General features: G+C 41.7%; 1 protein-coding gene across 1 annotated transcript in view; it reads left to right on the plus strand.

The window, feature by feature from the left end:
• The window catches only part of LOC113027985 (protein kinase C-binding protein NELL1), a 309,284-nt gene that overhangs the window by 278,233 nt on the left and 17,646 nt on the right, over positions 1-13,405 (plus strand). The window contains exon 16 of the mRNA XM_026177879.1: positions 2,352-2,492. Within this exon, the coding sequence (XP_026033664.1) occupies positions 2,352-2,492 (141 nt within the window). The remainder of the gene's footprint in view (positions 1-2,351; positions 2,493-13,405) is intronic.

Genomic DNA, 13,405 nt, shown 5'->3' on the forward strand with positions numbered 1-13,405 from the left:
AAGCATAAATGGATTTCAAATCTTTCTGTGATGCTAATTCACACTTTCTTTCCAGTGTTTTTTCCAAGGGCCTTTAATTTGAAAATTAACTGTCTGTTTTAATCAGTGTGGCTGTGTGTGTGTATAAACAAATGATTTGAGTGCTTGGGTGGCTCTGCGTGGACTTTGTTTTTTATGGCTTTTTATGGAAACAATACAAATCTGGACAAATGATTATACTCTGACTAACCAAAGCCAGGTCTTAAACTATATCTGTCTACAGTAAATAAATATATGACATTCTTTTAAAAATTCCCCTGTGGATCCAAAAACAATGTGCATAATTATGAAGCAGTTACCTAGTTTTGACAACACACAGTCGTTGAACATATGCCCCCTCGTGTACTTGCACAGTGCTGCTCTTTCTTTGGAGGAGTCTGCTTCTCTCAGCCACCAGTCACTTCTAATATTGGGTTGTTTAAGTGAGATGTCAGAGAGGGAATCTTTTGGTGTAACTTTGACCAGATCTTTGACCTGAGAGGCGGGCAGAGGGCAACCCTCCCAGCAGCTGTCACGTCTTATTACCTATAGTGCATCAGGCTACAGTGTTGAGCTCTCCTTGTGTTTATACACCAGTAAATATGTGTGTGGTTTAAAGTCCTGGGCAAGGTGTGTACTTTCACAACAGGGCTGGAGCAGTGCAAACATGACCGTTGTTCAAATACCAAATCAATTTTTTTTAATACCGTTTTTCTTGTTACAGCATGTTAACTATTAACCTTAAGCACGGTGGGATTGGTGGCATTTCAGCATACTGAAGTCAACGATGCTATAACAAAAATCATCATAGATGTCACTTCACAGTGTAACTGTGTCAGGCAGATAGATCCACTGCAGATGGCAACATCCCGACAAGAGCTGTAGTTTAGCCATCTACAATTTGGCTAAACATTACAATTTTTCCCTAGTCAAACTCACTCGAATCCTTACACATGCCCATTTTTCCTGGTTCTAACACATCAACTCTGAGGACTAAATGTTTACGTGATCCCTAAAATATCCCACCCACTAAAAGCAGCCAAGAGATAATTAGTTATTCAGTTCCCGTCAGTGGTCATAATGGTATGCCTGATTGGTGCAATGTATTATGGAACGATCTGGAGGCCTAACAAATTGAACACAATATTTTTCATGATATTTCTTCATCCAAGCCATCCTGTTAAAAAGGTTCACACACCTTTGTTAATATGATTTCTATAGAAGCTTAAAATATGACAAAATTGCTGTATCTCGGTTTTAGTACATACATGAACAATGGATTGCCCTGCCCTGTCACTGGCACTCTTATATGGAGCAAAACTGTTTGCACTTTGTGCTTCCCCTTAATCACAGGCTTAATCTGCAACACTATCAGGCTGAACAAGACAAAGCCCAGCAGATTTCAGAAAGTGTGGATATTGACTTATTTTGATCATATTACCCTACACCAACAAGTCATGCATGGAGCTGCACTGATACATTGACATGCAAGAAACAAAATCCAAGTTTACAGTCAAGCAAGAGCTGCAAGATGAAGCACTGTATATTTGCCACTTACTTCTATTGCAAGCCACTTTTCTGACACATGCACTACACAGGCAACTTAGTTTTGGATCCCCAGCATTTTCACTCAGTTTACTTGCACATGTAGGTGACGCAGCGGTTGCTAAGGAAGTAGAGCTGCTGCTCAGTCCCCGGCTCACCCACACGCAGGGCCTCAGGTTCTTTTCTAAAGATATGTTTCTCTTTTTTCAAGAAATATTGCCAACTGTAATTATCGTCATGTACTGGTAAATCATTTGAGTTGTCACATAGTGTGTACCTCCTCGAGTCAACTGTATATCACTGCTGGACTTGGGAAGATATTTAGGTTGTTAATTTTTACAGTGCAGTGCTCACACCATAAATAATGGATCAGAGAGATGTACTCTCCCAGGAAGGTGCAAAGACCTAACACCTCTGGGGTGAGCCTCTGTATGCATGCTGCACACCAGAGACAAAGTGTGAATGAGCAAGGAGAAGAAATAGAAAGGGGGGGAAAAAAGTGCGCTACTGGAAACAACTCTGCAGCCAAATGGTGTGATTTCTAAGAGACTTTGATCCCTGCTGCGGCAGACAAGCTGGAGATGTGTTTGGCTGTCTAATGTGGGCATCCGCTGACCCAGCTCTGCTGTCACGGCAGTGGTTTTGTTCTGATTGGCTGAACCGCTGCAGATCAAAGAACAGGCAGAACATCAAATGACACAAAATGAGCTGAAGTTTCAGGTTTGCGCTTGTTGCCAGGAAAATGTTTTGACTGACAGTGATGTTGCTGCGTGTGTTCGTGTCCTCAGATATTGACGAGTGTTCAGAGGGCCTGATTGAGTGCCACAACCACTCCCGCTGTGTCAACCTGCCTGGCTGGTACCACTGTGAATGCAGAAGTGGTTTCCATGACAATGGATCCTACCTGCTCGACGGGAGCTCCTGCATCGGTGAGCATACACTGAATTGAAACTTATCACTACTGGAAACATCACCTCCTCAGCTTCTGTGTGCCCGCCACCTAGCAGCTGTAGACTCGTCTCTTTTTCTCTGTCTAATTATACTGTTACTGTCTAGCTTCCATCTCTAAACCTAAGCACAGAATGCGATGTTGTGTATTGGTTTAGCACATTTGTGTTTGATTTAACATGCCCTCTGTGGGACAACCAGTCTAATTAAAGGTCTTGTCACCTTTAGAGCTCGAGATCCGACCGCTTGGTGTAAGCTATTCATGGGAACACATGTCGGCCTTGTGCCATTGTTATAGTTTTTGTGTTGGTTACATAGGTTACTGTGAGGCTATTTCATGTAGAAGGTTGCTTTGAGCTAGTGTTTAGCAGATTTACACTACATTGCCAAAAGTATTTGCTCATCTGCCTTCATATGTATATGACTTGACTGACATTCCATTCTTAATCCATAGGGTTTAGGAGGTTTAGGAGTGTCTTTATGGGAATTTTTGACCGTTCTTCCAGAAGCAGATTTATGAGGTCAGTCACTGATGTTGGACGAGAAGGCCTGGCTCACAGTCTCTGCTTTAATTTATCCCAAAGGTTTTCTGTTGGGTTGAGGACAGGACTCTGTGCAGGCCAGTCAAGTTCTTCCACACCAAACTTGGTCATCTGTGTCTTTATGGAGCTTCCTTTGTGCACATGTTAGAACAGGACAGGGCCATCCCCAAACTGTCCTGTTTGGGGATGTTGTCAAAAATATCTTGGTATGCTGAAGCATTAAGAGTTCTTTTCACTGGGAGGGGCTGAGAACAACTACTTAAAAAAGAAACCTACCACAATCCCCCCCATCACCAAACTTTAGATTTTACACAGTGCAGTCAGATAAGTACCTCATCTATCAGATGAGGCATCCTATCACAATACCACACTGGAATTGTGAGGGACCAATTCTTTCACACATGTTTTTAGAAGCAGTCTGCATGCCTAGTTGCTTAATTTTATACACCTGTGCCCATGGAAGGGACTGGAACACATAAATTCAATGATTTGGATGGCTGACTGAAGACTTTTGGCAATATAATGTAGCTAATGTTTAATTTGATTAAGATCACATTTGTTAATAGCAACAGAACTTGAGTAAACAGTAGCTGCTCGCTGATTCCCGATCCTGTGACATCAGTGCCTCATTTTATGTTTATTTCCCACATTCTTCCTTTACAAGAACAGAAGCTCAGATAAAAAATTCTCAAGAAATTCAAGCCATTGCTTTGCTTTTTTTTTTTTTTGCCCATGCACCATTGCAGAGTGTAATAGGTGTAGCGAACAGGATCGTTTGGCTGAGTGAAATGCTTTTGCCTTGATTTAACCTTTAAATCATATTGCAACATCAGCAGTCTGGTTTGATTTATTTACTTGAAGAAGAGAGGCACGATTTCAGTAGATTCCCTTCCAAGAGAGTGAGTTTCACTTCAACTCAGTTCTGAAGGAAAGCGATAAGAGAGATGTACCAGAAATGTCAGACTTTAACCAAAAACAGCTTTGCATCACATTAACACACAGACTGAACACCCACCTCATATTGCCACACTACAAATGTTTTGCCATTATGATGTCATATTTGCTCATTCAATTAGTGATTAAATCGTTTCATGCACAGTGACTTACAGGTCAGCACAACCACCTACTACAAATATCATTTATGTTGGTCTCCAAAATACAAATAAAAACTTGAAATATCTCAAATCCTGCTCTCTGGCAGGTAGCTCCATGCCCTCCTGGGTTTTAAATGCACCTTAGAACACACATGCATCAACACTACAATGAGCGGGTGGAGGGAGGTTTGGAGTCTTCTCTCACCCCCATTCTCTGCGACCTGCTGGAGCGGGGGGGCTAGGAGGAGGAGTTGGCCGTCCGACTGCGGTCTGGAGTGTGGGGCCTCCCTGCTGCTGCGGAGTCGGGGCGGTCTGCCTCCCCCCACCGCAGGGAAAAGGGTAACACCACCTGGGTCTGGGTGCAGTTCCCCCCCCTCCAGGGGCAAGGGTACCTAGACCCGGGGCTTAGAGTACGCTTGGGGAGTGTGATCGTGTGTACAGCGTCTCTTTATGTCTGTCTCCACGTTGGTTGAGTGTGGAGTAAGTGTATATGAGAGCATGAGGGTGGGAATGGATGTTTGTATATGTGTGTGCCTGTATGTCTGTGTCTATATGTCAGGTTGGGTGTCAGGCGCCACCTCTCTGGGGACATCTTAGGCCCTCCAAGGTATGGAGGCCTATCTCCCCCTACCACCACTTCCCCTGCCAGTGGCGGACTCCCTCAGACGTCGGTGCGTTGGTGGTTCTTTGTGTCTGGGGATGGGCGTCCGGGTACACACCGGCTCACTCCTTGGCGGCCGCTTATCGGGGCCTGGAGCCTGGGGCTTGCTCGGGCCACTTCGGAGGTGGGGTGCCCCCGGCCTCTCGGCCTGGGGCTCGGTCACTCAGGCACGGCTGGCTGCCGGCGGAGCTCACGGGCGCGTCACTGCAACTCCCCCTGGCTTCTGCTCCGCGGCTGCTGAGTGAGCCCTCATCTGGGACTCTCCTCAGCTCTTTCTGGGACAGTGGCGCGGCTGCCCCTCTGTTGGTCTTCCTTGGTCTCTTGTGTTCTGGGGGCCTCTGGATGTCTGGAGTTTTGATCTCCTCCTTACCTGCTTCATGCCCTGGAGGACGGGGCTGTGGCCCCCCCACACCCTCTAGCAGATCATTACATGAAGGAACCTTTTAAAAAACAAAAAACAAGCGCGTCCATGTTCACAGGTGTACACACGGGTGATCACACCCACAAACTACACCCTTTTTGGCTCCTACCTCAAAGCACACTGTGTTCTATTGATCTTATGTGCTGCACAATAATGTTTAATATTTAGTATTTACTGTCATATTCCCATATATCATTGTGATGTTGTTTATTCTATTACTCTTGTTCTCTTCTGCTTGTTTTCTTTTTTTCTTTCTCAGCAGGTGACCCAGGTGATTGATATATGCATTTTTTTTTCTTTTCTTCTTCTTTTTTTTCTTTTTCTGCTCATTCTGTTGGTTTTTGGTTTTTACCCTTCTCCCCCGTCCCTCTTCTCAGCTGTTTCTCTTTCCCTCTTTCTTTCTCCCCTTCTTTCCCCCAGTCAAGTCTGTCCCATGTTCAGTAAGTGAAAAAAAAAAAAAAAAAAAAAGAAATATCTCAAATCCAGTTTTTCAGGTTTTTGCAGTTTTGTATACTTTTGCCAGGTATTTAGACAGTGGAGTGAAAGTGTTATTTCCCTCAGTGGTAATATTAAAGGAAAAAATGACTACAGCTATCTGCTTGGTATCAAAAATACAGCCCATATAATCTTGCAGCTCTGAAATGATGGTGGCTTGGTTCTACGTGGATATTGGCAGCTGCAGAGAGCTTACATCAGCTGCTGTGGTCGTGATGGTTGTTGTGAATAAAGCATCAGGAACTGCAGTAGAAAATCCTTCTTGCAATATAATCCACTTCTCCACTCTGGTTCTTAATTTCAACACATTCCACAAAGCTCCTTCCCTAAGTGCACTGCTTTTTTTGGTGTCATAATTTTTCTTGTACTTCTTGTACTTTCTTGTAAGTAGGACTTATTTGATCAAGTGTCTAGTGGCACAACAAGAAAACACTGTGTAATGAGATGTCTTTATGATAATAAGATGCATAAATATGGTTGATTACCTTCATCTAATGGTCTTTAGTTACTCTGATGTGCACATTCAGTCATGAGTCTTCAAGCAAGTCTAACTGGATGTTAACTTTCTTGTGTTCTGAGGCTTTATGACTGGGAATTTGGTGTATGCAGTGGTGTGATTAGTGAAAGCACTTGTGTTGCTCTCTAGGCTTCATAAATGTGGATGGTACATGTCGGATGCATTTGAGTGCATGTTGGAGAGATAGTATATCCGCCACCTTTTCTCCGCCCAATTTACAGTATTAGGCTGGAAGCCGGCAGGGGAAATAAGTACAAATGACATTTTAACAGGATTTTCCCCCTTCCACAATATCCCTCCAACAGCCCTTCATGAGTCAACCGAACATAAAGTAGCATTTTGTAATAAGAAAGTTAGCTCGAAGCAGGGAGCAGCAGTACTAGTCAGTTAACCACGTCGTTGGCTCTGTGTTTGCCAAGAGCATGTCACCACTGCACAGGGTGTTTCACCCTGTGCAAGTTACTCCTCGTCATTATTTTTTTACAGAATATCCCACAGATTAACAATAAAGGTTTGTGGGAGCAACAGTGTGGAGATGGAAAACTTCAAAGACTTTTGATGAACCAGCACCCTCCTTAAATGAAAATCTATGAGATATGATTGCTCTCATATTTTCGTACACAGAACTGCTTTTATGTGGATAGCTTCTCATTCACTTGTTTTTTGTTTTTCTTTTCACTAGCCACTGAGATCTATGCATAAAATGCCAAATCCTGTCCTTTTACTGATATTGGGTTAAGGAGGTGGGAGTAGGACTCAGAAAAATGGAACTCTTGGAAAACACTTCAGAGCTCAATGGGGGGAACAAACACTCATGATATCTAAACTGACATGGATTGAGTAATGTGATAGGAACAAAAGGATGCTACATTGTTTGATGGAAATGGAAATGATCAACAGAGGGTGGAAATCAAAGACACCCCAAAAATCAAAATGAAAAAATGGTGCAACCCTTTCATGTCTGTCACATGTGCTCAGGGTGAACCTGCTCTCATCTGTGAGAAACACAGGTCGCCAGCGGTGGACCTGTGCTAATTCTGATATTCTACGGTTATGTGGTGGCAAAAATAACTCAAGTGGTAATCAGTCGGAAATATTCTGTGTTTTGGCAAAAAAGGAAATTAGGGAATCATACAGTGTTTGTGGATGTGTGCCCTGTGAAAATGGCTTGTATGAAAAGGACGTGTCACTTTTTTTTTTTTTTTATAAATAAGTGTTTTGTTGTAACGTTGGCATTAATTTCTGTTTTTGAACGTAGAGCAAATGACTCAGCTGCTCTGAGGGCATCCTGCTGTGTGACACATGGATCTACAAGAGTGTTTTATTTGTGAAGCCACTAAGTGCACTCTGCCTCAGTTTGGGCGTGAGAGGGCCATTAATCAGCTGTCACACAGGCGCTTCAAACACATCCGCATAGTCTGCCTTCCTCTCTGTGTCATATTGTGTTTTCTCACGATAGATTTCACTGCATTCTTAGTTCTGTGTGTTGGCTTGGCTACACCACGTCGCATGCCCCAGGCAAAACACTGTATACTGTTGCATTGTGCCACGCAACTCTGCTGTGGTGAGGCTGTGACTGAAAGCTGCATGGGCTGCGTTTTGACAGTCGTTCATTACGCCTAATGCTTTAGGGGGAGACAGGTGGCTTTAATAAACAGATTGTGAATAAAGATGAGGATAATACCGCATAAACTCGCACTGTCTCCCTGCAAGACAGGGTTTCTGCATCATTTTCCCTCTCTCTGTGGTGTATGTGACCTTTTCCATATGGACTGCCTGGAGACATACCAAAGAAAAATAGTGTAAATACTAAAATACCCAAGCTTTCAGATGCTCTATAATTACCAGCATCTGTCAGTGGGATTTAGTAATTTGTACGCTTGTTGTAAATGTGTGTTATCATGTACATACACAGGATTAGTGCTTTCATGTGTAACAGCACATTTAACTGCGAGTGTAAGTTCTACATGTGATTGGCTGTGCTCAGATGGTTACTCTAAAGGGCTTTTTGTATTTAGTCGTCTTTCGTAGGCCACATGTGAGAGCAGGCTTCATGTGTGAGCGGCAGCTTGTGGCTGAATGTGGCGAATGTAGCATGAAGAGCGTTAATCCTCCACCAGCAGAGGTACAGTGTGTCTGACTGGCTGATGGGGATTTCATTTAGCGTATGCAAATAGTCTGTTGCTGGCACAATAAATTCCCGACTGCGCCGCTTCCTGATCTCTATCTCTCTGTATCGTGCAAACTTGATACTGCAACTAGAGCTGGGCGATAGAACGATAACGATATCTATCGCGATATAACTTTTACTCGATAGAGAAATTAAGCTATCGCGATAGACCTCGCTGCTCTTGTCCTCTTAAAAAAAAAAAACAAAAAAAAAAAAAAAAGGTCGGCCGATCCAAATTAAGTAGCGCAGAGCCGAACCAATCACAGCCGCAGCTTCACGTCGCGTGACTTGTTACGTACAGCACAAGTGCCAAGCCGCACGTGTGTTTGTTTGGGAAGCAGCCAGCGGGTAATGGAGGAAATGAGTGTGCCGACTAGAAAAATCAACCGAGCGTGACCGAAGAGAAAACAGATGATGGTTCCAATGCCGGAGAGATTGTCGAACGGAAGAGCCATAGAAGTTCCGTAGTGTGAAGGTATTTTGGCTATTTCAAGTCTGACAAAAAACAGAGTAGCGTGCACTGTAAATTGTGCCGAAAGCAAGTCTGGAAATACAATAAACTGGTGCATGCGTCACACTGTGCGCCACGTTATTGTTTCGGTGAAATGAATTTCTACAATATTGTTACTGTTAATTCTACTCTCTGCAGTGTTTAAATGCTTACATATACACACAGTTACTGTCGGTCCACACATACGACTCGGTTCTGCTTCTATGCCCCAGCTTTGTTTACTTTTTCCCACCGAGGCTTCTAGACTTCTGATTGGCCAATATTTCTGCACGGTTAGGAATCTAGCGCCACCTGCTGCTTTGGCATGTTCATAGCAGCGTTTTCCTTCATTTCTGCCTTTACGTGTGAACGGGATTATTTTTTTAAAACGAAAACGGTAAATCTCCGTTTTCAAAAATACCCGTGTACGTGTGGACATAGCCTCAGTCTCTGACTGGAAGCGCTAATTCGTCATTCGGCTTTTGTCAGACTAAAGTAACTGTTAAAACTGTTTGAAAAGCTCAGCTATACAACAAGGAGAGATTGAGAATTTCCTTTTAGTTCTCAGTTTATTTGATATTGACAAAAGTTAGTCAGTTTTGTCTGTTCTTCTGTAAAACAAACTAAGATTTATTTTTAGAATTAATACTTTGTTTCTAAGTGGAATTGACAATTTAGTCTGTTTCGTTTGTTCTATTTTGAAACTTAAACGCTTTAGCGGCTGTCTTTTGTGTAGTTTGCAATATTTGCCTTTATTTATCTGAAAAAGTCTCATGTTCCTTAAGTACATCTACCCTGTTGAACTTATTATGGGAAATAAATATTTAAATAAAAACAAGCTGCTGATTATTTCACATTTTACTTGTGAGCAACAGCACATTTAAATCTTACAAATATAGTTATTTGGCTTATATCGTGATAGATATCGTTATCGCCTGAAATGAAAAAAACATATCGTGATATGAAAAAATCTCATATCGCCCAGCTCTAACTGCAACCAATTAGAGCGCTATACATTAAGCAGTGTCACCATTGTTGGGGATGATTTGGCAACAGGCACTGGCCAAGATTCATGTATCCACACAAAGCAGGTCTGCCCGCTGGGTACCACTCATCATTTTCCACCAGCAGTAACATAAATATATGTTGCATGGTGTTAACAGTCTGAGCAACTTGTGTGCCAGAGGTGCTAAAAATGTCAGTGTAACACTCCAAAGGTACAAGTCATGTGTTTTTGTTGCTTTAGTGTGTCCTTTGATAACATTACACTCTTATAGCAAGTTAATATTAGCTTGTAAGCACTGATTGAGGTAGCAATAAATCGCCTTACATTTGTTTGGCTGTGTTTTTCACTCACAATTCATAAAGCAGTACAAACTTTACAGCTGCCCCTGATCAGCTGTGTTATTTAAGATGCACTCTGGCACTCACTACAAACACCTTTTCAATTCAATTCAATGTAATTTTATTTATACAATGCCAAATTACAGCAACAGTTGCCTCAAGGTGCATTATACTGTAAAGTAAAAACCTTACAATAATACAGAAAAACCCCAACAATCAGAAAATCCCCTATGAGCAAGCCCTTGCAAACAGTGGGAAGGAAAAACTCCCTTTTAACAGGAAGAAACCTCTGGCAGAACCTGGCCTAGGACCATTTGTAGGCAAGGAGAGAGAGAGACACTTTACCATCTAACTGTACTTTTGAGAGTATGCACAAAGCTATAGCTCAATAAAGGGATCTTTACTGCAGTCAGCTTCTTGATATCTATGCTTTAAAAACTCCCCATTCTTGTTATTAAAGACATGTCTAAAACTGTGCACATGCCTTCTTTTTTGAACCATGTCTGTTATTGATTTGGGGGAAATGGGAATAGTTAAAGGCCTCATTAAGACATGGCTCTAGTGAGCCACGTGAAATATTCACCTGGCGACATTTTCTTTCTTACATTTTCTGTACATGTAATTCCTATGAAGCAAAAGAAAAACTTGAGATTTTCTAAATGCTTAGTTTTACACAGTTTTTTCTACTCTTGTGATGTCAGTGGGGGCAAATATTGCTATGATGGTCATCTCAAGCACACAGTTCTGGATATGGAATAGAAACCACCTTTCTTTTTGTGAGGAAAAGTCATAGTCAGATGGTTACTATTGAGACAGAACAAAAAAAATGGTTTTATAGACCAGAAAATAGTTAAAGTAAAGCAAGTAAGATGTAAGAATTTGTACATTAAGTGGACTGGTACTTATAGAAATGTTTGTTCTACTGTAGTTGAGCATTTAAACCACTTTTTTACTACAAGCCGCATTCATACAGTACTTTGGTCTATGCCTTTAAGTATTTTCTGATTATCACACTCAGGCACAATTTGGGGTTTGGGATCTCACTCAAGGACACTGAAGTTCAAATCGCTGCCCTTCCAATTGGTAGACAACCTGCTCTACCTTCTGAGCCACAGCTGTCACATAGGGAAATGTTGGATGTTGTGTATGATAACACCACTGATGCATCAATTGGATTTGAGGCCGGAGTACCCCACTCTAAAGATGTGTTAGTTGTTAGTTTATGCCAGATGTTACAGGAGCCAAACTTTACAAAAAGTTCCAAAAACCTTTATTTGGAACTAGTATTTGGGAATCAAGGTGTGTTTTTTTTTTTTTTTTTTTTTTTTTTTTTTTTTTTTTTAGCAAATAGGAGACAAGCTTTTGTGCTCTTTTTGGTCAGCAGTGGTTTTTACTCTCCCAGGGGTGCCGTTTTTGCCCAGTCTCTTTCTTGTGGCTTTTTTTTTTTTCAGATAGGTTCCAGGGCCCGTATCCCTAAAGAATCTTTGTGCAAAAAGTGGCTCCTAGCGGCCAAATTCTAAGAAAATTCTCAGAGTCATGACGTTTTCTTAGAATTTCCCCTAAAAGTGACATGACAATCCCAGTTAATATAAAAGCTATTCCTCAAGATTCCTAGCGCTTAAAAGGGCTCCTAAGGCGAGATCTGCTAAGAGCAGGGAAGAGAACTTTTAGTGGCTTAGGAGTTCCCCTAAGCAGCTGCACAAAATGGCCAACAGAAGAGGCAGGAGAGATGTCCTGCAAACACTGGATGACAGGGAATTATTGAGATGCTACAGATTGGATCGTGCAGGAATCATGTTTGTGGTGGATCTCCTTAGAGATGCAATTACTTCACCAACTCGACGCCACAACGCTATTACACCGGAGACGAAAGTAATCACAACCCCGAGGTATTTGGCAACCGGGAAAATGCAACAATGCAGCAGTGATGACTTGGGTCTGCAATCACAGACATTGCTAAAAGCTGAGCCGTGTTACCCTCGTTAAGACCACACTGGACTTGTAACGTTGTGATTTCTACTTCATTAAGGACAGCCTCTTGAGATAGGCCATCTTGTTTTCAACGGGGTCCATATGGGAGTGAAAGTACAAAATATGCCAGCTAGGATATTAATATGAGCAAATAAGACACGAATCATTATTTGAACAGGGTGTAATGAGTTTAAGTTTTCACATATTTTAGATTCTAATGGCTATAACCCCTACAGCTTACTATTCATTTTCCAGATATTTTCTTGAATGTGAAATATTATTTACAATTACAGTCAGCATAAGATTAGAGTATATAATATGTTTATTGATTTGAGGGTACATCCTTTGCTCATTATCACCAAAAGCTCATTTCCATCAAACTTGTAGGATCAACCAATCACGGCTTTTGAAATGATGACTCATACCTAGCAATGGGGTCAACCACACCTCCTCACTAAGATAGGATTTTCCATCCATTCCTTGCTCAGAGTTCACTGAAAATGTTCTGGAATCACTTCTAAGCTAAAACTCCTGGCAAGGAATTTTTAGGTTAAGTAAAGAGCTCTCTGAGAGGATTCTCAGAATCTTTAGGGATACGGGCCCTGGTGTGTTTGGATAGCTTTTTTCTCTCAAAAAATAAAATAATCATTTAAAAACTGTTTTTTGTGTTTAGCTGTGTTATCTTTGTCTAATATTACAATACGTTTAATGATCTGAAACCTACACAGGTGACAAAAGATAACAAAACAATAAAAAAAAATAAGATTAGCAAAGGGGCAAGTACTTTTCACAGTACTGTATACAAATTAAAAAACAAAGCTGAGGCAGTGTTATCATGCAGAGCTCAGTCTGGCATGTCCAAAAATCATCTGATGGAAATGTGAACAGTAAGAATCAGCAAGGAAACATGGTGATGTGGAAATCAGTCTTCTTAACCGTGCTGACGGTCATCACTCACCCTGAGTCGAATGTAAATTGACCTGTTGACTATTTTCCTCCCAGTGGGAGTACAATGCTTCAGTATATAGTAAATCAGGAATTTAACTATTTATAACGTAGTTTTTTTTTCTGCTTTTGCAATTTGTTCATGTAACACTGCTAGCATGCGGCCAGTACCGAATGAATGTGATTGATGACTTCAGGCAGCAGGCGCTAGCAGGGAAGAGGAAAAAAACAAACTGCTGTTAAA

Source organism: Astatotilapia calliptera, chromosome 1, assembly GCF_900246225.1.
Source record: "Astatotilapia calliptera chromosome 1, fAstCal1.2, whole genome shotgun sequence".
Classification (NCBI taxonomy): Eukaryota; Metazoa; Chordata; class Actinopteri; order Cichliformes; family Cichlidae; genus Astatotilapia; species Astatotilapia calliptera.